The sequence below is a fragment of the Pecten maximus genome, chromosome 9, assembly GCF_902652985.1.
Source record: "Pecten maximus chromosome 9, xPecMax1.1, whole genome shotgun sequence".
Lineage (NCBI taxonomy): Eukaryota > Metazoa > Mollusca > Bivalvia > Pectinida > Pectinidae > Pecten > Pecten maximus.
Window position 1 is genome coordinate 33708298 of NC_047023.1, and position 27513 is coordinate 33735810.

The following is a 27513-nucleotide window of genomic DNA, read 5'->3' on the forward strand; positions in this document are numbered from 1 at the left end:
AAATAAAAAAATGGTTCTAAGGATATTTAGTAGCAAATGTGTAAAACGTTCAATACACGGTTAATTAAATAGCAATTAAAATGAATCGATTTTTATCTACAGTGATAATTTCGCGCGTTCAATACTCAAGCGAGAAATCAAAGTACAACAAACAAAATACAGAGCAGACAACACCATGCAGCGACACACGCTGACAGATGTAGGTATAAAGATGTACTAGAGCAGACGACACACACTGGCAGATGTAGGTATAATGATATACCAGAGCAGACGACACACGCTGACAGATGTAGGTATATAGATATACCAGAGCAGACGACACACGCTGGCAGATGTAGGTATATAGATGTACCAGTAGGTATATAGATGTATCAGTAGGTATATTGTACTAGAGCAGACGACATACGCTGGCAGATGTAGGTATATATTTATACCAGAGCAGACGACACACGCTGGCAGATGTAGGTATATAGATGTACTAGAACAGACGACGACACGCTGGCAGATGTAGGTATATATTTATACCAGAGCAGACGACACACGCTGACAGATGTAGGTATATAGATATACCAGAGAAGACGACACACGCTGACAGATGTAGGTATATAGATATACCAGAGCAGACGACACACGCTGGCAGATGTAGGTATATAGATGTACCAGTAGGTATATAGATGTATCAGTAGGTATATTGTACTAGAGCAGACGACATACGCTGGCAGATGTAGGTATATAGATGTACCAGAGCAGACGACACATACTGGCAGATGTAGGTATATTGTACTAGAGCAGACGACACAAGCTGGCAGATGTAGGTATATATTTATACCAGAGCAGACGACACACGCTGGCAGATGTAGGTATATAGATGTACCAGAGCAGACGACACACGCTGGCAGATGTAGGTATATGGATGTACTAGAGCAGACGACATACGCTGGCAGATGTAGGTATATAGATGTACCAGAGCAGACGGCACATACTGGCAGATGTAGGTATATTGTCGTACTAGAGCAGACGACACACGCTGGCAGATGTAGGTATATATTTATACCAGAGCAGACGACACACGCTGACAGATGTAGGTATATAGATGTACTAGAACAGACGACGACACGCTGGCAGATGTAGGTATATATTTGTACCAGAGCAGACGACACACGCTGGCAGATGTAGGCATATAGATGTACCAGAACAGACGACACGCTGGCAGATGTACGGGGGCTGATTGATATGTTTTGAGCATCATATTGAAGGAGGTGCCAAGGATGTTCTTTTCACGTCCTACTTTTCTCTGACTATATAGGGCCGTGAACCAAACGACTGGTCTCATTTGGTTGGTTTATATCGACGAGGTAGCACTTTAAAGTAAACAAGACAAGTATCTTTTGCAAAATGGACAAAATCGGTGAAAGAACAGTCATCCAATATTTGCATAAGAATGTTTATCAACTAAGGATATACATAATGATATGGTAGCCACACTAGGAAAAGATGCCCCTTCATATGATGAGTTTTAGGATGACCCCCGTTCTGAAAGGCCTGTCAATGTTGGAACCCCAAAAATGGTCAATAAAGTTCATGATATTGTTTGACTGACAGACGGGTCACAGAAAAATATATAGCCAGTAGAGTTGGCATTTCACAAGAAAGAGGACATTCCATTCTGACCGAGGATCTTGCAATGAGAAAGCTTTCGGCCTGATGGTTACCAAGACTTCTGACAGTTGATCAGAAGCACACCAGGCGCATATTGTCGCGTGTTAATCTTAACTGATTTGAGGAAGGTCCTGCCGGCCAACTTTCTTCAAAGATTTGTCACTATGGATGAAACATGGGACAGTCATTTTACCCCAGAGGCCAAACTACAATCGAAACAATGGAAGCACCCTGGCTCTCCCCCGCCAAAGAAAGGCAAAGACTGTTCCACCAGCTAGGAAGGTTATGGCCTCGGTTTTCTGGGATGCAGACGGTATTCTGTTGATAGATTATCTCCGAAAGGGACAAACAATCTATGGCACATACCGTGCCTCACTGAGGTAACTGAGGCAGTTACTGGAAAATATTAAACTTAAGCGCCGTGGAAAGCTCACTAAATGTGTTATTCCATCAGGACAATGCTCATGTTCACAAGTCTGTCATTGGCATGGCTGCCATTCACGAATGTGGCTTTAAATTGATTGAGCATCCACCTTGTTCACCTGATCTCGCTCCATCAGATTTTCATCTATTTCCAAAACTGAAAACAGCTATTTCAGGCATCAACTTTCAGTCCGATACATGCAGTGGATGACTTTCTGAACAGCAAAGAAAATGAGTTCTATAAAAGTGGCATTAAGACCCTTAAACACGCCTGAAAAAAGTGTATAGAAACTGAAGGGGATAACGTTGAAAAATAATACAATATGTCCGACAGAATTCAAATCCTTCAATATAAGGCTCACAATATATCAATCAGCCCTCGTAGGTATACTAGAACAGACGGCATCTTGCAGGACAAAAGGACAAAAACTATCTCGTTTTTCATTCAAATGGAAACATATAAAATGTAGCTAAGGAAATATGTAATCTAATAGAGATACTTATGACATTATGACGCAGTTGCATGGTATAGATTTGTAATTTCTTGAACAATTAAGATGTTATTTGGAAAATACAGTTTAAATAACATTTTTTTGTTGGGACATATACCATTTTTACTGTTTTCAATAACATTTACATCAACAAAGACGCTTGATTGTGCACCAAAAATCTTTATAAAAAGGAACCGAACTGACGTCAAAAGTGAACATTTCATGGAATAGCTGAACAGGTAAAGTTAACATAACACAATTGGACATACAGACATGCGGGTAATCAGAAACATCACAAGTAATGTAATTCCATCCAAAACATTTATATTCAATTATTCATTTTCTGTTCGTTCATCACAACACTCGTTGATATTTCTGAAAAAAGGAACACGCGTTAAAAGAAAATTATATCCCAGTATTGTGATAATGCACCTATAAAACTCAATATCCTAATATTCAAAAGTGTGATGTAATAGTCAGTCAAGTATATAGCTACATATCCATTTATGTTAAGTGAATTTCTCCGTGTAGCTACTAAAATCGGTGGCTTATGACTATAATTACATCAAAATAACGGCTTTAGATAAACAGGCAACATTTGAATAAAATATGCACAATAATGAAAATATGGAACGGCGTGATGTGGGTGACTATAATTAACGAGATTGTCTGTATATGTTTTCCTTCGTGTCGTTAGCATTGATGACCTGTATAATCATTCTATAATTACCTATTATGGCGTCAGGAAGATGGAACAATACACGGGTCAACAAGGCAATTGTCCAAGGATGTTATCTATTACGGTATTACTTCTGCCACGTTTTGATTGGTTGAAAGTAATTGAGAGCGCGTGAAGTGATGAATGTCACTCTATCTGAAAATTATATAAAACAGCAGGTAATGTCTATGGAAGACAAATTGCATGTATATAAATTACCAGTACAATGAATATTATTTAAAGCAGAATAATTAATAAACGTACTAGGAACATTCACATGATCCCTGAAGGTGGCACTCATGATTGGGAGAACGCAACAGTTTCCATGATTGCAGGTATATTTCGATATACATTTTGTTTGTACTTTGTGCAGCTGCAGTATGTTCCTGACTGATGCTTCCTCCACCCCATTTAGCAATTAGCATCGCTGACAAAATGTAAAAGGCTTGTTTTATATTCGGCACAAACCTATTGGCAAATTTAATATACATGTATATACCTGTGCGCCTTTTATATAATCAACAGAAGTTTGGAATATGTACACCTAGATATAGGGAAGTGAAATCTTAAATTCTTGTATCAGGGTCCAGTTTGTTTGTACATTTAATAGTGTAACGTTAAGAGAGCGTTGCCCTCGTCTTTTGTCGGCGTTATCATGATCGGTATCACCAAAGACACCCCGTCAGATCACTACCGGCAACACAGTCTATATACATCAATGGTGTACAGGTAATTTGTCCAAAGATGTCAAATACTTTGGCTAGACCTAACGCTTTAGCACCTCCAGTCGACTGCTGCCGTGCCGTGTATAAAATCCACCTTCACTGTCTTATTTGCAGATTTTTAATTCATTGTAGGAGACATGGCGCAAAAGGTACCATTATAAAACCGGCCATTCATGACGAATTCCCGCCTCGGGGCCAGAGTTACGATGTCATTCTAACCGACGCTTAGTTTTGTCGCCTTGGCTGGAGTTATGTACGAATATTACCTACCTCTCTGTTCCCGGTACGCGGATCCAGGTAAAGGTGTTAGGCTATCTCTAGTTTATAATAAACATTTACCTGTAAACATTAGATCTTCAGCTGGCGTAGTGTTACCGCCGTCCCGCACACCAAAGTGTTCGTCTTCATCTATGCCAGGGGATTATCGATAGTCGGGTTTTACCTATGTTAAAAGTAGCCAGGCGATCTTACCTATCAATAGTAGTCAGGAAGGAGACTTGACCCATAAATGTAACAACGAAGGAGATTTTACCTATAAATGTAGCCAAGAAGGAGATTTTACCCATAAACGTAGTCAAGAAGGAGATTTTACCCATAAACGTAGTCACGAAGGAGATTTCACCCATAAACGTAGTCAAGAAGGAGATCTTACCCATAAACGTAGTCACGAAGGAGATTTCACCCATAAACGTAGTCAAGAAGGAGATTTTACCCATAAACGTTGTCACGAAGGTAATTTTACCCATAAACGTAGTCACGAAGGTAATTTTACCCATAAACGTAGTCAAGAAGGAGATCTTACCCATAAACGTAGTCACGAAGGTAATTTTACCCATAAACGTACTTATCCATAAACGTTATCATATATCTGAGCAATAGGCTAAATATCAATTTCTTTTCAGTGCACTCATATCACGTTCAAAACATCATGCAGTAACATGATGCGTTAACAGTTATCAAGAATCCCAATAGACAAATACCGAAGTGTAAACACAGCTATAATGTTAACTGAAAATCAATGAAACGAGGGTAAATATAACGAAAAAAAATATAGATGGATGCCTTTAAAATTAAGTGATAATGAGATGAGTTTTTTCAAAGAAGGTAGGTGTCAATCTGCTTCGACAACGAAACCCTTCATGTTAATTTATTGAAATATGAATAACGTCACGTTTCCAAAACTATAACCACGGTATTGATTACGAACCCTCATAATGTGCTACCGGGCATTGGTCACGTGATCCACGATAATTTAATGTTAGAAAGTCTTCGTTACAGAATTATGACTGTTAGCAAGTTCATGTGGGTTTCTCGGGGAACCAGAGGAGCCTTACTGTTGGCTCAATATAAATTACAAATGATACATGTACATTCTAATTGGAAAATATGCACGCTGTGAATTTGAATTGGGTGTACAGAATAAAATTATCAAATATATATATATATTATTCTTTGGTACCTTTTAGGAAGCACTGCGTGTCTGCACGATGTCAACCCGGCATATCATGTCTGTATTTTTCTTTACAGTATTGACCATCTCGGTTTAGTCGACCATCATTCTATAGAATCTCCATAGTTCTGTCTGAAATCTGGTCACATCACCGCTAACTCTCAGCAGCTGCTAATCATGGCTTTGTCAAGGTACTGAATATAAATACTGACAATGTGACCCACAGATCGGGCCACTCACTCTACAGTTCCTAACGGAACAGGTTTTTAGTTACGCACTTTTTGTGCGAGTGTTTCGGTTCACATGAACATTGGACGGGTTGGTATGTATCCGAATGGCTATATTTTTTAAGCTAGGAAGAAAATAAAAGCAAACTTTGTTGCAAAGATAATTGATTTAGAAGTGCAGTTTTAATATACACAAGTGTTAGAGGTCACACAGTCAGCGGGCACTGATACGTTTGAAGTAGGTTGGTAATGGCAGAGAACAAAAATTTAGGTCATAATGGCAACATAACATTCCTCGATGGCTATTTTTTTTTTTTTTTTTTTGCAATTCCTATATTGAGTTGAGATAGTTTGCAATTTCATTTCCTCGTCATATACAGAACTTATTACTGAATAGAAGAGTGATTGAAATTAGCTCGTCTTTTAATATGTTCATATGAATATTAAGATGGTTTTGACAGTTTTCTTTGCACTTCCGTAAATGAATAATAGAATAAGATTTTTGCCGTCTTGGATTGTTTTTCTATATATTGATGTCATCATTGGAAAGGTCATCATGGAGCAGAATTACTCATTCCGTTCTTATTCATATACCTTGCCATAGAAGCTACTGTATTTTAAACAAATTATGAATCATTTTGTATGTTTTATAAAACAACTTATTAGGAATATTTTATGCGTTATTAGCATAATTATCAGCTATTCTGTATGTGTCATTAAACGAAATATGGGCTATTTTGTATGTGTCATTAAACGAAATATGGGCTATTTTGTATATGTTACTAAACGAAACATGAGCTATTCTGTATGTGTTATTATATATATAAAATATCTGTTATATTGTATGTGCTTTTGAACTAATCGCATGTATCAGTTATATTACTCATGCTGTTGAACTACAGAGCAAGCATCATAAACTATTCGACAAATATATTTTGCGCTATCTGCAGGTATATTGTACATGTATATGTTATCATACTAAGTAAGAAGAACATTTCTTTCTGCTATTAACCGACACCACTTGCACGTGTCATCAAACGTCTTAGCAAGCATAATTATCAAACGATCGAAAAATATTTGGCATGTATTACATAATGATTAAATTGTGTGATATTATGTGTTATTATACGATTTAATATTAATAGTTAATGATATTAAACGTTATAACAAGCATATAAAATGTGTTATTATACGATTTAATATTAATATTGTAATGATATTAAACGTTATAACAAGCATTTAAAATGTGTTATTAAACGATTTAATATTAATATTGTAATGATATTTAACGTTATAACAAGCATTTAAAATGTGTTATTAAACGATTTAATATTAATATTGTAATGATATTAAACGTTATAACAAGCATATACAATGTGTTATTAAGCCGATTTTACATTGATGTTGTGTTGATATTTTACGTTATAATAAACATATAAAATGTGATATTAAACGTTACAATAAACATATAAAATGTGATATTAAACGTTACAATAAACATATAAAATGTGATATTAAACGTTACAATAAACATATAAAATGTGATATTAAACGTTACAACAAACATATAAAATGTGATTTTAATGAACATCCTCCAAAACCATAGGATATTGCGTCGTCCTTAATTTCCTTTGGGATTGAATTACACAGTGATTGCTTAGAACCTCATCAACAACCACGATACTGTCATGTCCCCAAATTAAGTCTTCCAATTTACCAAAGTTATCGGTTTACGTTTAATTCTCTTGTGCTTAAATTGTAGAAAGAGAGAGAAAACCTTGTTTGAAAAAGGCCTGCTTTATACAAACAAATAAAAAAGCTTGCGACAATTTGGAAACAGAAGTATTTGTGGAGAGTAAATTATTTTGTTTTAACCAACATGTCATCGTTAAAGAAAGAAAAACATGCCAACTACTTAAACAGAAGACACGTTGGTGGTGTGGATTTTTATTTCTTTCATTAAGACGAATTTAACTTTCTTTTTTATACACTAAGAAAGCACAATGTCGTTTGCCATCCGAGAAATAAAAATCAAGTAAACAGAAATCGGATATAAATGAAATTAGATGATCGTGGAATTTGTTTTTCAATTCATTAATCGTTGAATAGGTTTCACCCCCCGCCAACATGTCTGCTCAAGGCACAGAAGAAGCCGTTGCAATGTCGGCTTTACCTCTCAGGGAATGCAAACTTGGTGATATGTCAGTTTTGTTGATGTACGTACACATGTGCCAATCTCCGGTGATCCTAGGAATATGGTGTCAAAACCATAACAGAATAACCAAAGATTTAAAGAAATCGTACTTAAAATGGTCTATCTACAGGATATTTTCAGATATTTAAATCTCCTTTTGTTCCAATGTTGGACTAAGGTTGTACTTGAAACTCGCTGATCGTGTGGTACTGAAAGACGAACCTTACGTTAATTTCACAGCAAACTCCACCAGAATATCCGTGTTTGCATAAGGCTCATTTGGTTATAGTCGATAGAAAAGACGATATTGTCCGCGAATAGAGCTCTCCAACAGTGGCGGTGATAAAGTAAACTGTCGGCGATCTCCCTTAGTTTGAAGTGCAAACACTCCACATAGAACAGATCGTTCACGACAGTCAACATTCACATTGACGACAAGCAAGTTTTTAGATCCACTAAATTTTCACGTCGCACCTGTATGTGTAGAGTAAACAGACCCCATTTACACTAAAATATAACCATATAGCACTTAGACTGACGTACACGTGAGTTACGACCAGTATAATGTTCCTGTACGTATATATAAATGTATGTAGATCTAATGCCGGAATAGAGTAATGTACTATTTATTGTTGATAACCATCGCCACCGCTGAGGCTATTTAGGGAGCTATGGTCTCAAGTCCCGGGGAGTTTGTGGGAAACAAAGGGTTCAAGATCAAGTCCAGTCCCGGGCTAACTCTGTGAGGAACTATGAGTTTGAGGTTAGGATCATTTCGGGGAAATTATTCGGCAAACTTTGGGTTCGATATCAAAACCAAACCGTGATACTTTCAAGGGAACTGTGGGTTCGAAATTTGGATAATTTTGGGGACATCATTTTCGAAGACCTGTGGGCTCGATATTATGATAAGTCCTTAGGACAGTCTGTAGGAAAATATGGGTTGAGATTAGGACGATTCTGGGAACACTTTTAGGGCGTTATGAGTTGGAGATTAGGACCAGTAAGGTAAACGTAAATACTCTCAAAACAGTCTGTATAGGCAGCTCAAAGAAAGCATGGACGTCGGATTGAAATGGTACGTATATGGCGGGGGATTCATGACGTTCATATTGATCCTATTGTGATCCCCACATCAAAGTGATATTTTGTCGATTTAAATTATCGATAGATATTTTCATTTTTCAATACATCAATACGTATTTCGCTTTGTTTAGAATCTTATACTTGTCTTTATTGATCCCCGGTTCATACTTCTGTGGTAATTACTTGTAAGTGAAAGACTTCCCATGAATTTTGTGTATTGACATGTTTCATTGTTCTACACGTACAATACATCATCTCAACTAATTTCATAATCTATTGTTTGTTTGTTACGTTACCTTTTCGTATCTGATGTCTCCATTGCTCACGGTTGTGCAATGTCGTTATATACCGTTATCATTTTTTCACACCTGAAATATGCCATGTTTCATATTCAAGGTTAGTACAGAAATCAATTATTTTAAAAAATATTTCTACTTTCAAATTTCATATTTAAATTTGGAAAGGGTAATACGACCGGCATGTCTATTCGTATCATCAGTTACACTCCCAATACTGTTAAATTTATCTACGTAGGACACTGTTGCTATCGATAAAATGATAGGAAAATCGGTTCATAAACGCCATTAAAAATAAACGACATGCAATGAAGCGTAAACAGTACTGGTTTGATTAATTTTGGATCGTGCGTTGTTCTGTCACATATAATTATGGCACCCACAACAGATAGTAAAATTGGTTTGATATCATCCTTACACGTTTTAATGATATCAATACAAATATTTCTACACAAAGTAATAAGTTGACATACGTTGACCTCGTTCAGTCTGTGTAAATGATTATATATATTATGCACATTTATTTACAGTCCGTACTTTGATTCAAAGCCAATAAATATGTAATTAGATTTATTGAAAAGATAATTTTGTAAACTTATGTCGCGTGGCATTGGTTTATAATGTAGTTCATTTGGGGCATACTGAAAAGCTATTAGGAAAGTTTTCAGAAAAAGTAGCCCCTTGACGCCACCAATGTCGTGCGGTAATATCTGTCACCTCGAAACCTCGAATCAACAAAATCAAGTCTATTTAACCTTGCGTTTACTGTACATTTTGCAGAAAGTTTTTTAAAACTGTTTTCAAATGTTGATAATGTTCAACTGCCCCACATAATAAACAATTACAAGTCATAGCAATTCATTAATATATTATTATTATCTGATAATTGTGCAAAATAACACAGACACAAAGTGTTATGAAGGAAAAAAGTCGGGCTATCTTTCGTTAGAAATCATTTAATATCAAATAAATTTAATATATACACGTCGATGTTTTAATTTTATTCTGATAACATTGCGTGTACAAGTAATGTTAAATTCAAACCATTCACAGAAATGTTTGCACTTTACAATGATATAAATTTAATCCAAAGCAGATTTTTATTTATTTTCCTATTAATTTTTTCAAACACTATAAAATGAATGCTCAATTAACGACGAATCCACTTTCTATTGTACTATTGAAACCGTTCTCACTACCCTGGTTGTCAAAACAAGAACATTACATTATTGAAAATGCATGTGATTGTCGTGGTTAAGAAGAAAACACGTATACTTCCGGACCGGGGGTAATCTATTCCACACACATCTGCTCTCGTTTCCTGGATTAAAAGGTAGAATTGAGATTTTATCTACACATTGGTACTCTCTTGGTTTTCATTCTGTTTTTTCTTTTTCTTTTTAAGATTAATGAGTCATCGCTCGTTAGCGCTTCAGTAATTGGGAGATCATGATTTTTTATGTACCGTGTTTGAATGATTTCCCCCCAAATTTGTAGATTTTCGGTAACGTTTGGTGAAGACACATGTTTATTACATTTTTACCAGTGAAATATCAAAAATTATTCATTCTATAAAAGTGATATTATTCACTAGTGAAAAATATCATATGAAAAATATCACTTTTGCTGATTTGACCAATCAAATTAATGATTAGAAAATACCAAAATAATTGACCAATCAGAAAGCCCGACATATATGTCAGCACCTGGACAGGGGGAACTACATTTTTTGTTTACAAAGTATCGCTGTAGGCCTAGTTAGCATACGGGGTAGGTTTTTCGTTGATAAAAAAATGTAATAAACAGAATATCTAACAGTGTCTTCAGTAATACCAAATATACTTTACTCGTGTGGCTAATATTTTGATATTTTTCACTCGTGCTGCGCACTCGTGAAAAATTTCAAAATATTAGCCCCACTCGTGAAATATATTTGGTATTACTGAAGACACTGTTAGATATCCTCTATTTCCTCCAACAACAATCAGACCGTAGTTTTATATTTTATGTTAAAAGCATAACTTAAAGCTATTACTTATTGAATAACCCGATGTTTGTTTTGTGTAGGAACAATGATCCTTGAAGTTTTATAAACAGTGTTTCGATCAATAATTTGTCAAATACGGGTTGCATAATTCTCTATGTACTACAGACTGGTTTTTATTCGCTGACATTGTGGAAGAGGCTACATTTGATATTGTTGTCACTGGGTCACTGGTTCGGGAACTGACATGTGAAAGAGCTGTAAAGATTATCGTCGTTTAATGACCAAATATTTAAATAAACGTTTTGAAAATAAGACAAGAATGGAGAAAAATCAATATACTTATAGATTCACGCCGCTGTCATTGTTTGCCGTAAAAAGATGAAATACAATGCACTTTCGAGTACCGGCCGTGTGAAACCCACTTTAATCGATCACTGTATTGCATGTCAAAATATCAAACGATCCCAAAACGGAAACTCCCGTTGGGAACATTTCTAATAACGGACATCCTTGTCCAAATCTAGCTTTGAAAATGTCATTGCATTCTGAGCTCTGTTTGAGTTTCAAAGGTTTTATGGGGATATTTCTTTTACCGGCATGTTGGCAATTTGCACTGTTGTTACTTCTTTCTCATTCTTTAATCTGGGAAGCATGTCGTTTCGACTTTCTCATTGCCTCGATTTACACGAGCACTAGCTGCTATATTTGTATTTCATGATAGCCTGCCGTTGTAAGGAAACCAAGGAAAAGCCCACATGTATCGTCGTCATGCATCATTGACATCTGGGAATACTTCCGTTTGGAAAAAGTTACCGATTTCTTCTGACGAATCGGATCAGTAAACATTTTCAAATTTATTTTAGCATAAACAGGTATTGAAAAAGTGGTCATTTCCTGAATTTCTAGCGGAAATTGCATGTTTAAGATCAGAAAATTAAAATTAGAAATTATGTGTATTTTTCATCCAAATATCAGTTGAGGTTGGTGGTCCTTTACTTCCCAGACAGTGTACATATATTGGTGGTTCTTTACTTACCAGACAGCGTACCTATATTGGTGGTCCTTTACTTCCCAGACAGTGTACAGATATTGGTGGTCCTTTACTTCCAAGACAGGGTACAGATATTGGTGGTCCTTTACTTACCAGACAGCGTACCGATATTGGTGGTCCTTTACTTACCAGACAGGGTACCTATATTGGTGGTCCTTTACTTCCCAGACAGCGTACAGATATTGGTGGCCCTTTACTTCCCAGACAGTGTACAGATATTGGTGGTCCTTTACTTCCCAGACAGTGTACAGATATTGGTGGCCCTTTACTTCCCAGACAGTGTACAGATATTGGTGGTTCTTTACTTCCCAGACAGGGTACAGATATTGGTGGCCCTTTACTTCCCAGACAGTGTACAGATATTGGTGGTCCTTTACTTCCCAGACAGAGTACAGATATTGGTGGTCCTTTACTTCCCAGACAGCGAACCGGTATTGGTGGTCCTTTACTTCCCAGACAGTGTACAGATATTGGTGGTCCTTTACTTCCCAGACAGCGAACCGATATTGGTGGTCCTTTAATTCCCAGACAGTGTACAAATATTGGTGTTCCTTTACTTCCCAGACAGTGTACAGATATTGGTGGTCCTTTACTTACCAGACAGTGTACAGATATTGGTGGTCCTTTACTTACCAGACAGTGTACAGATATTGGTGGTCCTTTACTTCCCAGACAGTGTACAGATATTGGTGGTCCTTTACTTCCCAGACAGTGTACAGATATTGGTGGTCCTTTACTTCCCAGACAGCGTACCTATATTGATGGTCCTTTACTTACCAGACAGGGAACCTATATTGGTGGTCCTTTACTTCCCAGACAGCGTACCGATATTGGTGGTCCTTTACTTCCCAGACAGTGTACAGATATTGGTGGTTCTTTACTTCCCAGACTGTGTACAGATATTGGTTGTCCTTTACTTCCCAGACTGTGTACCGGTATTGGTGGTTCTTTACTTCCCCGACAGAGTACAGATATTGGTGGTCCTTTACTTCCCAGACAGCGTACCGGTATTGGTGGTTCTTTACTTCCCCGACAGAGTACAGATATTGGTGGTCCTTTATACATCCATCAATTGGTAGTATTTAGCCAATTCATATTTACAAAGAATTCTTGTGAATGCAATTATCAAACAAGAGGGAAGCACCCTTGCATTTTGAATTTGAATAAATAAATGATTTTTCATCGCGATACAGATCTGCATGTCATTAGAGCAAATTTACACTATTGTCCCTTTTGTATAAAGTTGTCCATTAAGCGTTTTGCCAATAATTAATTATAAAAAGAAAAGATAATTGATAACTTTATTTTGAAAACGTGACGTAATTTGTACTTTTGAGCAATAGAAAACTGTATAAAAATGTATATTAATATGCTGTGTTTATTAATTATGACGTGTTAGACACAAGGTAAAATTAATTACCATTTTAAAATTCCAGACTGTAAACTTATTCATATAACAGTCTTCAACACAAAATATGATGTTATTATAGAAATGGAGATTTACATAACAATATATACGTTTGTAAATTTGTGTGTTTCCTTTACGCTAGCTCGCACATGTTTTATAGTGGAAGGTTGTATCATATTTCTGTTATAGAATTGCCTTAAACACGGTCATCTTTATGATTTATTTGGTGTACTCTCATCATCATAGCAAACAAAACATGTGATTTATTGTGAGCGGCATTTAACACCAAATGATCAACGGGAACTTTAATTGACGAAATATCGAAAATCTCTTGACAATGAGACTGTAATGTTTTCTTTGCTATATATATAACAATATAAATGCCAGCTGAGGGGAATAACTGTCTTTGAACGTCCATCCTACCTTTTCAGATATACATATGTCATTGAGTGGTTGGGTAGTTTTTTTTATTGGTATTAAGTTGGTTATCCAGCATGATATGGCTGTCGGTAGTAGCAGAGAGGTTAGCGTTCATAGCCACAATGAACGCAATTTACTCTGTTAAGATGTCTACGTATTTACACTTGCGTTGCGGTGTAACTATAGTAACCTAGAAAGAGTTCCGTTTCACGTTTTAGTACTATTAACCGAAACTAGTATGAATACGAAAGTGAGATGGACATGTATATAGATATATAGATAAAAAGGCAAGTCACACTTGACTCTCGTTTGGACGAGAAGTTGTAGAAAAGATCGTGCCTTTAGTTATCCCCATATATTACCTTATTGTATCACTTATCTTAATGTAATAAAATAAACTTGGTGAAAAAAAATAATTTTCGAAATCACAAATATAGGTTGTTAGACGTACTGTCCGCCATGCAGGAAGCCTTCTGGTTGTCGGAATGTGCGCATGTAGGCCATCGTCTGATATTATGTAAGCTTTGTATCACCAAGCTGACACGACATATATATCTGGAGGAAGACGATTCGTACCCTTTTACAGTGTAGCCGACCTAAAAATCATACATGTATTTGGGTTCTCATGCAACTATAAGAGTATATCCCCAACAACACAAACATGACAGGATGCTGACGTATTGTCCCATCACGACCGCATTATTCCGTTTTCAAATTCAGCGGGCATGCCTCCGTAGTGATATTGTATGACGTAATAAACACGTGTTGTCATATATGATAACAATTTCCCCAGTTTGGTTTAACGACTCTTTTAAAGACAAGAACAGTGCGAAAGGGGAAAAGGCTTGAACTGATTCGTGATCAATTCCTTTTTACACTAGCTGTATGCTACGGACTTTATTTCAAAGTCTCCCTTCAAGGGGAAAGCGCGTGAAAAGTTTCCGTCTCATGCAACGTCAGTCATGTATGTCAATTTTAAATATGATGTAAAGCAATAGGTGGAAAGATGACATTATTGGTTGTTAATATGATGCAGACAACGGTTGGTTTTAGTTATATACGACCAATCAGAAGTCGTGTCGCATATCATCCGGGACATTGAAAAAGAAACATGGCGATATATCAAAAGATCCGAGATAGAGGGACACGAGAACATATATATGCAGTTTTCCGACAGAAGAAAATCGGGCAGATTTGACAGATTAATATACTGGATGAAACACATTCATTTGTTTAACTGAATTGTCATATATGGTTTTCCTACAGTTGTAATTATATCATTAATTCGTCCGACTCCTGTTTGTCGTTTCTATCACGATACAATTTCATATTTTCGTTCCTAGATTATTAGCTTACCTTTGTATATATTAAGTACATCATATACATTAACGCCAAAAGTTCTTATTCACGATAGGTAACTATGGTCCTCGCATGACTTTTTAACTTTGTCTTAATTAACGTTAACTACGGTGAAGTAAACCTCTCCTTTCTTGCACTCCCTGCACCTCTCTAACTTAAAGTATAGTCAACAGTATATAAAATAGTCGTTTGGATTCTAAAAGTATTTCACCATATGTGTACAAAATACCAACATATCAACTCATACTATACAGTGTCGAATTCACGCCGAGATAGAAAGAAACATGGATAAAAGATGAGAAATCTCGAAGTACTATATATTTGCACATCCATGTACCTTATGATTGTTGCAAAGGTATCTCAAACCGAGTCTCCGCCAGGGCATGGTAACATTCGGAACACCTCGGCCGATTCTCTACGGTCATCTAACCTCGGATGTATCACGGTCGTCGCCATATTGGAACTACTTTCAAGTTCCCGGGTGCCGGGAGGGGGAGGGGTAAACATGGCTGCGTCCATGGATACAACACCCGTGAAAAGTGTTTTGCCCAATACGACGTGCATGCTTTGACTACAAGAAAACCGGAGGGCTCACTGTTTGATAAAGTCCAAGGCTACAAAAGAAAACTATCTAAAAGAAAGTTGAAAGACTGAGAAAAGGAATTTCTATTCCTGCTGATGACAACTCTGACAATGAAGTTTGATAAGTTGTACATCTGTATATGTGAAGAGAATGTTTAGGGGTTTCTTTAGTCAGTTCTTGAATGGAAGGTGTGAGTTCAAGGGAAGACTGTGACTTATAAGTAAACTATGATAGGTGTAGGTGGGTCTACCCGCCACCCTTACAACCATATTGCTTACTCACTATAACCGCATACCTTCCAATATACATCATGATCAGTGTAACAGTACTAGTGCAACTATTGTTTCATTAATTACTTACCTTCACAACAATTATGAGATGTCTACATGATTGTAATCAATTGTATTAGTACCTATTACATGTATATATTTTAAATTTACTTTTACATGTTTTTATATGCCAGTTTATAGTGGATATCTATGGTGTAGGTGGGAAATACCCAACACCCAGATTGTAATCTGCAAATAATGCCCATATCCACATATAACCTATAGGTGGGTACAAAAGTATGCGAGAATACTATAAAAAAAAACAAAAAAAAACAGTTGTACGTGCGACACACTCGTCACCCATACAGGTTACATTCTTGATATATCAAAACACATTTACATGTGTATATATAGATGACTAGTCTTATGTATTTGTGCTTCTGTGTGCATATATATTGGTGATTTACTAAGAACTCGGTGTAGGTGAGGATCTACCCGCCAACCAGGTAATTTAGTTTCTGTATAAATCTCGGCATATGCTGAAATTCATATAGTACATATAGTGTCATATTAATGATCATTTCACATACAGATGACCAAACTGTATTTTGTATCAATGTATAGCATAGGCCTGTGAAGAGAATATATTACCGGTATAAAAATATACTATTGTAACACCTGATTGATGTAGGTGGGAACCAAATACCCTGTAAGGTATAAATATTAATACATGACATGTATAATATACATTTGGTTGAATCCACATTACTTATGTGTGACCCTAAGAAACACTTTTATGTATTCTACCATATATCTTGTTTACATACTGGACATATATATATATGTGTGTGTGTGTGTGAATTACAGTATATATATCGATTGACTAGCTTGATATATAGCAAGATGGATGATATGATCTGCCACACTAGGTTTCATTTTTGGTAACACTAATATTATAGTAGTACTGCTGACTTCCGGTTTCAATTCTTGATGTAATGAATGTGGTGTGGCACATTGTGAAAGTGTGAACAACTTCTCAATAACAAAGTTGTCCAGATGGCCCTAATGCATGCTAGGATGTAGTGTTACAAAATTTGTTTAAATGAACGACCTTGACCTTCATTTGTAGGTCATAGGGGTTAAATATGCTAAAATCAAAGACATTTAACACCTCAGGTGACCATTAAGGCCCATGTGCATCTTGTTGTTTTTATTCAAAAAGTATATTTGGAGCTGTATATAGTTTCTGTCTTTGAAAATGTTGATCAATATATATATAAATACTCACCTCATTACTTGTTCAATTAAATAAATACAATTGACTTCATCGTATGCCCCAATTTCAACAGAAACTACTTTTTGTATCAGACGCAGTCGAATCCCTGCTAGTTTAAAGTTCCTTGATATATCTTGTGCAATCTGATGCCAAGTAAGATGTATATACAGGTACCAGCAAGTGAGAATCTGAGAGTCATCGCTTTAGCTTGTTCAATGTATCTATTTCAATACATGTACTTAACTTTTCTGATAATAAATTGTTTTAATTGCAATATTTTAATTCATATAGATGTAAATGTATTTTAAGTAGATCCTTGTTAAATGTCTGCTATATATAACTATATATAGTTTAGAAATATAAATTCAACACGACAACTGTATATATATACACACATATATATAGCTCCATATAGCTTGACAATGAAGAATCCTAAATATTCACAGGGATTTCATTATCATTCAATTAATTCAAAGTAATTAATTGTTCAAAATATCAACTGTTTGCATTATGTAACTGCCTGAATACTGTTGATCTAGGAAATCATTATCAAATGCCACCAATGATACTATATACACAGTAATCAAATAAATTGTCATATGTGGACTCATTAGCAATAAATAAGTGACAAAGATTTTAACTATAGTCTGATTTTTCCTTATTAAGTTATAATAACTTTTGTGTAACGATGTTGCATTGGTGCAATTGAGTCGTCTGTATCAGGTAGTAGACAAGAGTCTCCTGTCCACATATTCTTTTGTATTGTTGTTAGCCATATATATCACACTGCGAGTTTCACCAATCATTAGTGTTGGTATGATTATTGATTATAATCAATAAGTTAATCCTGCTGAACCAATGGGGGGTGTTCAGGTGGCACATTGGTAACACATGCACTTGCCTTTCACCTAGGCGGCCGGGGTTCGATTCCCCCTATCGGATGTGGAAAGGTATGAGGTCACCTGTCCGACCACATGGGTTTTCTTCAGGTACTATAATGGTTTCCTCCCACAGCAAGACCTTTCGTGCGCTTCCATCCAGGCCAACAAGCGTGTTTAATATAAGTTAATATAAATTGTTTCAAAATTGTTTTAAATCAATTACAAAGGTTAATGATTGATTATAAATTTTAATAATCAATTATTTAAAAACAAAAAAAAAACAAACACCATTTTCAGATTGCCAGTGATTCTGTATTCTTGCCCTTTTCAAAGGACATGCAATTGCAAGATGTCAAAACATAAATATGACAGAATGATTTTACATAATAATTAGTCATACATGGGTAAATACCAAGCTAAATAAAACAAGCATTCTGTGAGTATTGCTAGACCAATACATGTCCCCTACCGGTGCCCCCAAGTTAAAACTTTAGCCAAATTTGAGTAAAAAAGTTTAGCCACAACTGAAACATTATCATTTTATGAAAATAAGTTCATTCCAAACAATGTGTAAATTCAGCTCTATTGGGGTGAATAAACAATGTTTCCTGCCCATAAAAGATATTCAGGTATTTGTTTGGTATGTCTACTGTACAGAGTAAAAGAATCTAAAGTGAATTTAAATTGAAATGTGTAATAACTGAAGTATCTTGACCACAAACAAAATTCAGTGATTCCAGATCTAACAATTGGTGATCGGGCAGTTTATATCCATCAGATCAAACAAATGAAACTGGTGTTATTGTGACAGTGTTATTGAATGGTTTCTCACAGGAAATAATCTCTGCAAAAGTGATCATGACATAGTGAGAGTGTCACTATACCTGGCATTAAATATAATCCCTGTGAACAATTGTCTTAAGAATCTACTTTATACAGCAACAGAATCCACAAGAATGATGTGTATGTCACTAGATGCAGCGAGTTGCTTAAAATTACACTTGACGTGAGAAATCATATATACAGTCAGTAACGACGAGTCATTTTCTGCCACAAATGGGGCAAAAATGTTCCTTTGGTCCTGAAAAAACAACACTTTCAAATCCAAAGTAATTCACAAGAATAATTCTATAACATGTTTCACTTTCACAAAACTTTCTCATTTCTTCCGTCATACCGATTCTGTTTTTTGCAATATAATTTTTGTTGTAGTAAAGAATTGCCACTGACGGTTGTCCAACGCGTCCAGCACGACCGATTTCTTGTAGGTATTTCTCCAGGGTTGTTGGGGGCCTGCAATGAATGATACGTGAAACACATGGAGCATTAAGCCCCATTCCCAGTGCAACAGTTGCCAAAACTAATCTGACTTTAGGGGTTTCTTTAGTCAGTTCTTGAATAGTGATTTTCTTCATGGACTCTGCATAATCTTTGTGGTATTGGGCATATATTCTATTCTGTGGAATTTCCTCACCATCATAGCTGGCACCCTTAAGTTTACACGAAAGAAACTGATAAAAATAGGACAATGCTTCCAAACTTTCCACATACATTATGGTTACTGGAAAATGAACTCCTTTTTCCAGCAATTCTGTTGCCACTGGTTGTATCAAGTCATCAAATTTGTCAAATTTATGAGAGTTTGGCAATCTGGTTCTAATGTCTATAAATATCTTTGGACGGTCCACATTCTCACTGATAACAGGTGGATTTTTCAAATTCAGCTGTTTAGATAGACTTGCAATTGATTTCGGTGTAGCAGTTGCTGTGAGAATTAAATGCAAAGCTTTCTCTAGAATGCACATTAACTCCCCAAGCTTCTGGAATGCAGGACGGAATTCTTCTCCCCTTCAAAAAAAAAAGGAAAAAAAAGATTAATTGCGGTTGACATTAACAAATATAGAACAAGATTAATTCGTAATTGTTTGTCACCTCTTTCCTGCGCATGCTTTGTCGATAAATTTCCCAAAAACGGGCTATGATTAGATATTCATTAATGTGATGATATCAATAACCCTGCAAAGTTTTAATTCAATCCAACACCAATGAAATTATAACAATTTTAATTATAATACAAATTATCAAAATTTACCATTTTCTTAAAAATATATTGTTGAAGGCAAAGACTGGTATTGCAACTTGATTTCTTTTTCAATAAGGACTGATTATACTCTAAAATATGAATTCTACCTCATTTTATTTTGCAACATTGCCCTTAATGCTGATTTAATTTTTTTTTTGCAAATGTGTATTTATACATACCATTCTGAAACCATATGGACTTCATCTATGACTACTGCACAAATGATCTCTTGGTACAGTTGAGACCTAGCTAAGAAGTCGACTCTGGATGACAATAAATTATGCAAAAGTCTCCTCTCTCCAGTTGCTCAAATGGAACATCAATTTCAACATATTCATGATCCTGTTCCTCATCGTTCTCGCAATCCGCATCTGTATAAGTTGAGCCATGAGTACCTGTGAAATGTGAAACGGAGATGGGTTATTCAGGCTGATTTCACACTAGTCAGAACAATAGGTTATGTCATGCATATGCCTACTGGTGGTTTCAGTTGGTTTGGGTTATGTAAGTTTGAAAAAGGAAAAAGTACTGGTGAGCTGATAACAATTGTCAAAGCAATGAAAAATGAAAGGTACCATACATGTTACGGGAAAGAGTATTATTCAATATTCATCTTGCATTTTGGTACATGACATTTTAAATTTGGTTGTTTTTAAATACGAATGAAATTGACAATTAAAGCATTCTACTTTACAGAGATGCATAGCTAGCCAAACCAACAAAGCCAGACCATCAGTGGGAGGGGCTAAACTGGACACAGGGACATAACTTATCACTGTATCATGTGTATGAAAGGGCTGATATGTATTTCAAACATTTGTAGTAGCAATTATGACAGTCACACGTGCACCTGTTTTTGTGTTTTAAATGACTATTATAAATTTTTTTATGGTTGGCTGTCTTAATTATGTGCTTTTACTTACATCGTAAAATGTATCTAAAGATGTATGATCGATTCCCCGGTGTTACAAATTTAAACCTACAACGTTAACGATTTCTTTCCAAACTTTGACCAGATCTATAACAGACATGAGGGGATCCAAACATACAATACATAAAGCATACAATATAACTGACACATACCAGTGAAGTTCAAACTGCAAGCAGTAAATCCCTTCTTCCTCATTGTAATGACTTGGTCCTGGATTAGGGAATTCAGCGGGGACACGACTATCACGCTCATTGGTTTCCGTTTCTCCATTTTCAGCTGACAAAACCACGGTAACAGCTGAAATATCACACTTTTGCCGTAGCCTGTGGGTAATACCGATACACAGTCATGATCATCGTATAATGCTCGCAACGTTTCAATCTGTTTCTCCTTCAAAGTGATGTTGTTTTCTTTAAATAAAGGACAATTATCGAGAAAATACTTAAACACTGTTCGAACGACGCCATTTTGGAGATCTATATGCACAGCGGAGACTCATCCATAATGAGTGATACGGCGACCGCATCACAAATGCACGGCGTTTATACATATCAAATACCGTGATACATCCGAGGTTAGATGACCGTAGAGAATCGGCCGAGGTGTTCCGAATGGGCATGGTAATTCAAATTTTCATCCCGAGGGTTGAGTGGAATTTCTTTGTAGCTAAAATGGGAGACAAATATTTTATTCGTAAGAGCAAAGTTTGTCTTGATTCATGAACCTCATTCACCTTAGAGAGTAACTTCTCGAAATAAATCTTATTAACTACACAGTAGACTGGCCACCAGACCCTTACTTTTTTTGTTAAGATTCTAATACTAGCTTATCTCCCCCTAGTTTGAGAATCAGACATATCCTAGGGACCAAAATCATAACGCTCAATTTTATTTATAATTCTGATATCTAGAGACAGGAGTCTAGTCCAATTACACAGATGAAATAATGTCCAGTAAAACACGAAACACCAAAACAGGACAAGAGGTACATCAAAACAGAGAAATCCAATAACAATTGCCTGAAGAGAAAACAAAAGAAAGGACAGACACAAGACACAAGAGGAAACGCCGATATGAATTTTGAAAAGAACAACAACAGAAACTTAGAGGCCGACCCGTTTTCCATATGAAAACTTAATTGAAGCAAAACAATATTTTCTAAGGGTCTATACTCTTTAGCCCCGTGTATGTTTGAGGATATATATTACGTATACATACAGCTTCAGTCAAAAGACAACTTCTATCCGGAGTTCGTGTATGAGAAGTCACGCCAGCCCCTAGGGATTAATTGTGTCATCACGTGACTGTCGTAGCTACACCCTTTGTTTTTGACCGACATTTGTTATTTATCTAAAAGCCCTGTATTTTAATAGACTCCATTAAAGGTAGGTATATAAGCATTCATTAAAGGTGTAAATACATTCTTTCGGGCCAGGTGTGCGACTTTACAACCAAGCTATACAAATTAGCATGTGTGACCATACATCTGAGAAATGCCAACTCGAATCTCGTTCTTTTTTTCTCGCCAGATGTTTGACCCTCGAATAGACAAGATAGACAGCGTGAGGTTTCCTCCACAGGTGGTGTCAGAAAGCGTCAGTCAGAACCGCTAATGAGGTTATTCTGAGATATTCCATATTGTGAACGCAGAAAAGCCAGTGTATAACTTTGGTCACGATTTCCTGGTGAAAAACGTGCCCAGTTTTGTTTAAACATATTAATTGCCAATTGTACAGCAATAGAATACTTAAAGTGATTCTTATGTTCTGATAGCAAGGACAAGTTTATTGGTTTAAGGCGGTATGGTTAATCCATCTCTCGCCTCCACTATTAATCTTGTTTCGTTGTTTTTCATTTGATTGAATGAAATGATCGCCAGGTTTAATTTGCTTTCATAAATATTTATGAAAATAGTTTTTTGATTTTAACATAACTGAACAAGAGATTAGCCAATATAAAGAAACTCTTCAAAGATGGGTTATTAACATAATGAACAACATTATTTCCCCGTACTTTTAGAGAATGGAAACAAAAACATTATCTTGCAGATCGAGGTGTTAATATATATTTCACATGCTATCATTCAGCCATACATAACATAAATTTATCAAAAACTATTTCTTTAAGATACAGCAAAACTCTGATAAGTCGAAGTCGACGAGACCCAGCAAAATATTCGACTTATCCGATGGTTCGACTTATCCGTGCCCGTGTGTATACGGAGACATACTGACATTTTACTGACCGGAGTATCACCAGCTGTAGGCCAAATATGTGATTGATAACATGGTCTAAAATAAGAACTAAATGATAACAGACAAATACATTTTACACGATAACAACTATTCGTTTATTTAATAAACAATATTATGCAATGTAACAGATCAAAGCAAAATACAAGTATAAACTTATCTTTCCATTGACACGTGATTTACACACCGATAGTCGTACACATTACAGCATTATATTCTATGAAAACGATATATGTATATAGTATAGAAATATGTATAAATTGTACTCACTCTATTTCTGTTAGAAACAATCTATATTGTTATACAAATAAACAATTAACAGTTCGGGAAAATTCGATTGCATTGATTTTGTATAAAAATTCGTAGCATTCATTTTTGTAAAAGTAAAGATTTATATCCATTCGAGGAAGCAAACGGATGATTTAAAAAAAATTAATGAAGAAATAAGGATCTCGTTCAATTTGACTAAAATTCCACTTGCAATATCATAACAGTATGGAATGTTCCATCAAGTTTGATATGATTTTGAGATATCATGTTGGAGAAATCATGTTGTTTTCGAGTTAGTTGTTTAGTTTTATTTCTTTCTGGGATTACAACAAATCTGAGCGACTAAAAGGTCCCAATTATAAATGAAACAAAATATATTATTGTTGATTAACAGCTAGATTTAAGCTATTAATTGGAATAAATGATAAGACAAATACTAACTAACACTCTACCTTGTAAAGAAGTTAATGATGTATTGATACATGTTTTTTTTTTATCTCCTACAGAAAACACGTCGCCAAGTTTCTTAACTCTAACTTTCTTTCAGTAAAACAAACAAAACGACACACTCAAACTTCCTGGAATGATGAACCATCATTACCCTTTAATAGCATTACAGCACCAAAAGATTTAACGAGATGAAAAGCAACAATTTAATTTTCGTGAGATTTTTGCCGGAGGGAAGTTTAGATAGGAATCGTCCGTCGCCTTTTCGCCAAGACGTAATCCATTGTAAACTTGGGAGTGTTGCCTACTTTTCAAAATTACCGCGAGCAGACTGCTTTCTATATAAATCAGGATCCGACTGACGACATGGTAATGGAACAATGACAAAATGCCTTGGAGAGGGTTATTAAATCATAACACTTCCGTTATCAACAACTCAACATTGATTATTGATGGATGAAGATCCGTTAGCACTTCGTGAATAGGAAGTCGTAAATATTGACGGTTCGTGTTAAAACAACTTTTGATATTTTGAAGGAGCTCTAATGATAATAAACATATATCTTTTCACGAAGAGGTGTTTTCTAGTTAACCGATGAGCGTATATCTATTAATTGATAAAATCAATCAATAACAGAAAGGTTGCTCAAAAATATTAAAGGATTTAGTTATCGATATATTTTATGTCGAATTATAACTGGAAACCATTCAGGTCTCGCCGGTGTTTCTAGGAGTCCAAAATACAGGAGAGTCTGAAAAAAAATCAAAATGGACCCGACGACTTGTAAAGATACATGAAACCTAAAATCAGATTTTTTTCAATGTAAGTTTTAGTTTGTAGAACTGTAATATTATAGATAGCAAGTATATAAAACGATGTTGTTTGAAATTTCATTTAGAAAGGGGAAGTGCTTTCTCAAATGGAATATAGAAAAAATGAAAATAGTTTATAATCTGACCATTGTGTTTTCCCTGTAGGATACCTCGCCTCTGTCATATAGTTAAATATTCTGACCATATTGTTTTTCCTGTGTGGAACCTCACCTCGATCTTATATTTAAATGACCTGGCGATCGTCCCGTGTATACAATTGGATCTGCTTATCACGGCCAGTGAAGTCATTGTCTCGTACACACCTGCGAGGTGTTCACACCATTGTCTTACCTATGTGCCGCCAACACTACACATGTTTAAAACACCTTTATTGAAAACTCCACTTTGAAGTCCCTTTAAAGGATTAATGTATGAGAGAGAATAAGGACCGAGTCCTCCAAGTGCTAATCCGATTTCAACTTGTGTATTTTGGCCAGTAACAATACATATCTGGAAAAGCCGGAGGCTACGGAGACATTCCGAATGACAAATGGCTAGTACGCACCCTATATCCGTACATAGAAAGATTGTTCAAAGACAAACTCATTTGAAGTCCAGTTGTTGTAATTTGAATTGGTGAAATAGACTAACATGCAAGCTAATTAACTACTAAACGAATTACATCATTGATACTTAACAGTCTAATGATTTAGAATGTTCTTCTGTGTATATGTAATAATACATTATTTTCCAGGTTACGTCTTTGAAAACACTGACACATTTTACCGAAAGGAATAAACATAACCTTCCCTTTATTTATTTAACCTGTAGTGAGGTTTATATTGTAAATCAAAATAGTAGTGTCTCTTCTTGTAGCATCGCCATGGTCATGTCCGCAAACAGCCCCCTACCCCCCTCCCCTTCTCCTGCGCCAACTACATACCCCTCTCCCTAATAATACCTGATTTAAAACAAAATACTGTGTAACACTCCTCTACTCTCTGTACAAGAACGATAACTCTGTGATGGAGGAATGGTTGTTTAAATGTATAGTTAATGATACGTATTTGATGACATCATTAAATCTTTATTGAATAGTCATTTGTTAACGATCCATTAAACAGCTACCCAAAACACAATATTTTATGGTTGTTAAGTAATCTCTATCAGAAGTTTAATTATGATGGCCTAAATGTTGTGAGCGTTCAGGCAACCTACCCCGTCTCTTTAATATGCAGGAAAGTGTAACGATAGACAAATGATATTATATGATATACGATATAAATGTGTCCTTTTCCTTACATACATCCCCCGTTCACCTCTGTCACCATTCTCTCTATCACTCAACAGTAATTTTCCTCCGATCGATATCCCCCAAATAATGTTTATAAAACCGGAATTTTGAGTTAAATGAAACATTTGCATGATTTAAAACAAATCCGGAAGTAAATAGGTCCTACTCCGTTATTATAATTCGGGATATTTTCCTTTACGCACCCCGACGGCAGTACCTTTTCAGATGCATGTGCAGTGTATTATTTAACGTATCACTTGACTCTGTTGCCATGTGTGATGGGCACAGAAGCGACAAATCTGTTGTCTTAAATTATCTCCACCTAAATGATAATAACTGATAGTGAAGTATAATCGACATGGTGTTTTACCGGTACAATCATCAGACAAACGTGTTAACGTCGGCGATGACAAAGCACAAGTACCCGGACAGATAGAGGAGGAATGTGGCAGATTAGATAAACTCGCCATTTTAATCTCACACTGATACTTGACTGTGATTATTTGGACGTAATTTGATAAGTAATGATTTGGTGAATTGATATTTTTAAAAATAAATGTCCTTGATATTTTGCAGATAAATATATATATCTGAAAACTTTAAAGGACGTTGTGCACAGGGAGTGGACAGGGAGGGCACAGGGAGGGGAAAGAGAAGGGAAAGGACAGGGACGGGACAGGGGGGGGGGGGGCAGGGAGGGGAAAGAGAAGGGAAAGGACAGGGACGGGACAGGGGGGGGGGGGGGACACAGGGATAGGGCAGGGAGGGAACAGGGATAGGGCAGGGAGGGGAAAGGAAAGGGAGAGGACAGGGAAGGGACAGGGAGGGACAGGGAGGGGAACAGGGAGGGAACAGGGAGGGTACAGGGAGGGAAGGAACAGGGAGGGAAGGAACAGGGAGGGGAAGGAACAGGGAGGGGAC

General features: G+C 36.1%; 2 protein-coding genes across 2 annotated transcripts in view; both read right to left on the reverse strand.

The window, feature by feature from the left end:
• Positions 1 to 18793: 18793 nt before the first annotated feature.
• LOC117334922 (ATP-dependent DNA helicase RecQ-like) lies at positions 18794 to 22119 on the reverse strand. Its single transcript, XM_033894771.1, has 3 exons — positions 21670 to 22119; positions 20766 to 20981; positions 18794 to 20351 (listed from the first exon to the last, which is right to left on the reverse strand). The coding sequence occupies exons 2-3, from the start codon at positions 20777 to 20779 to the stop codon at positions 19544 to 19546; spliced, it is 822 nt and encodes a 273-aa protein (XP_033750662.1). The 5' UTR covers positions 20780 to 20981; positions 21670 to 22119; the 3' UTR covers positions 18794 to 19543.
• Positions 20836 to 27513, reverse strand: part of LOC117333971 (filaggrin-2-like) — a 34669-nt gene continuing 27991 nt past the window's right edge. Inside the window, exons 4-5 of the mRNA XM_033893392.1 lie at positions 21670 to 21840; positions 20836 to 20981 (exon numbers count right to left, since the gene is read on the reverse strand). Of these exons, the coding sequence (XP_033749283.1) occupies positions 20836 to 20981; positions 21670 to 21840 (317 nt within the window). The remainder of the gene's footprint in view (positions 20982 to 21669; positions 21841 to 27513) is intronic.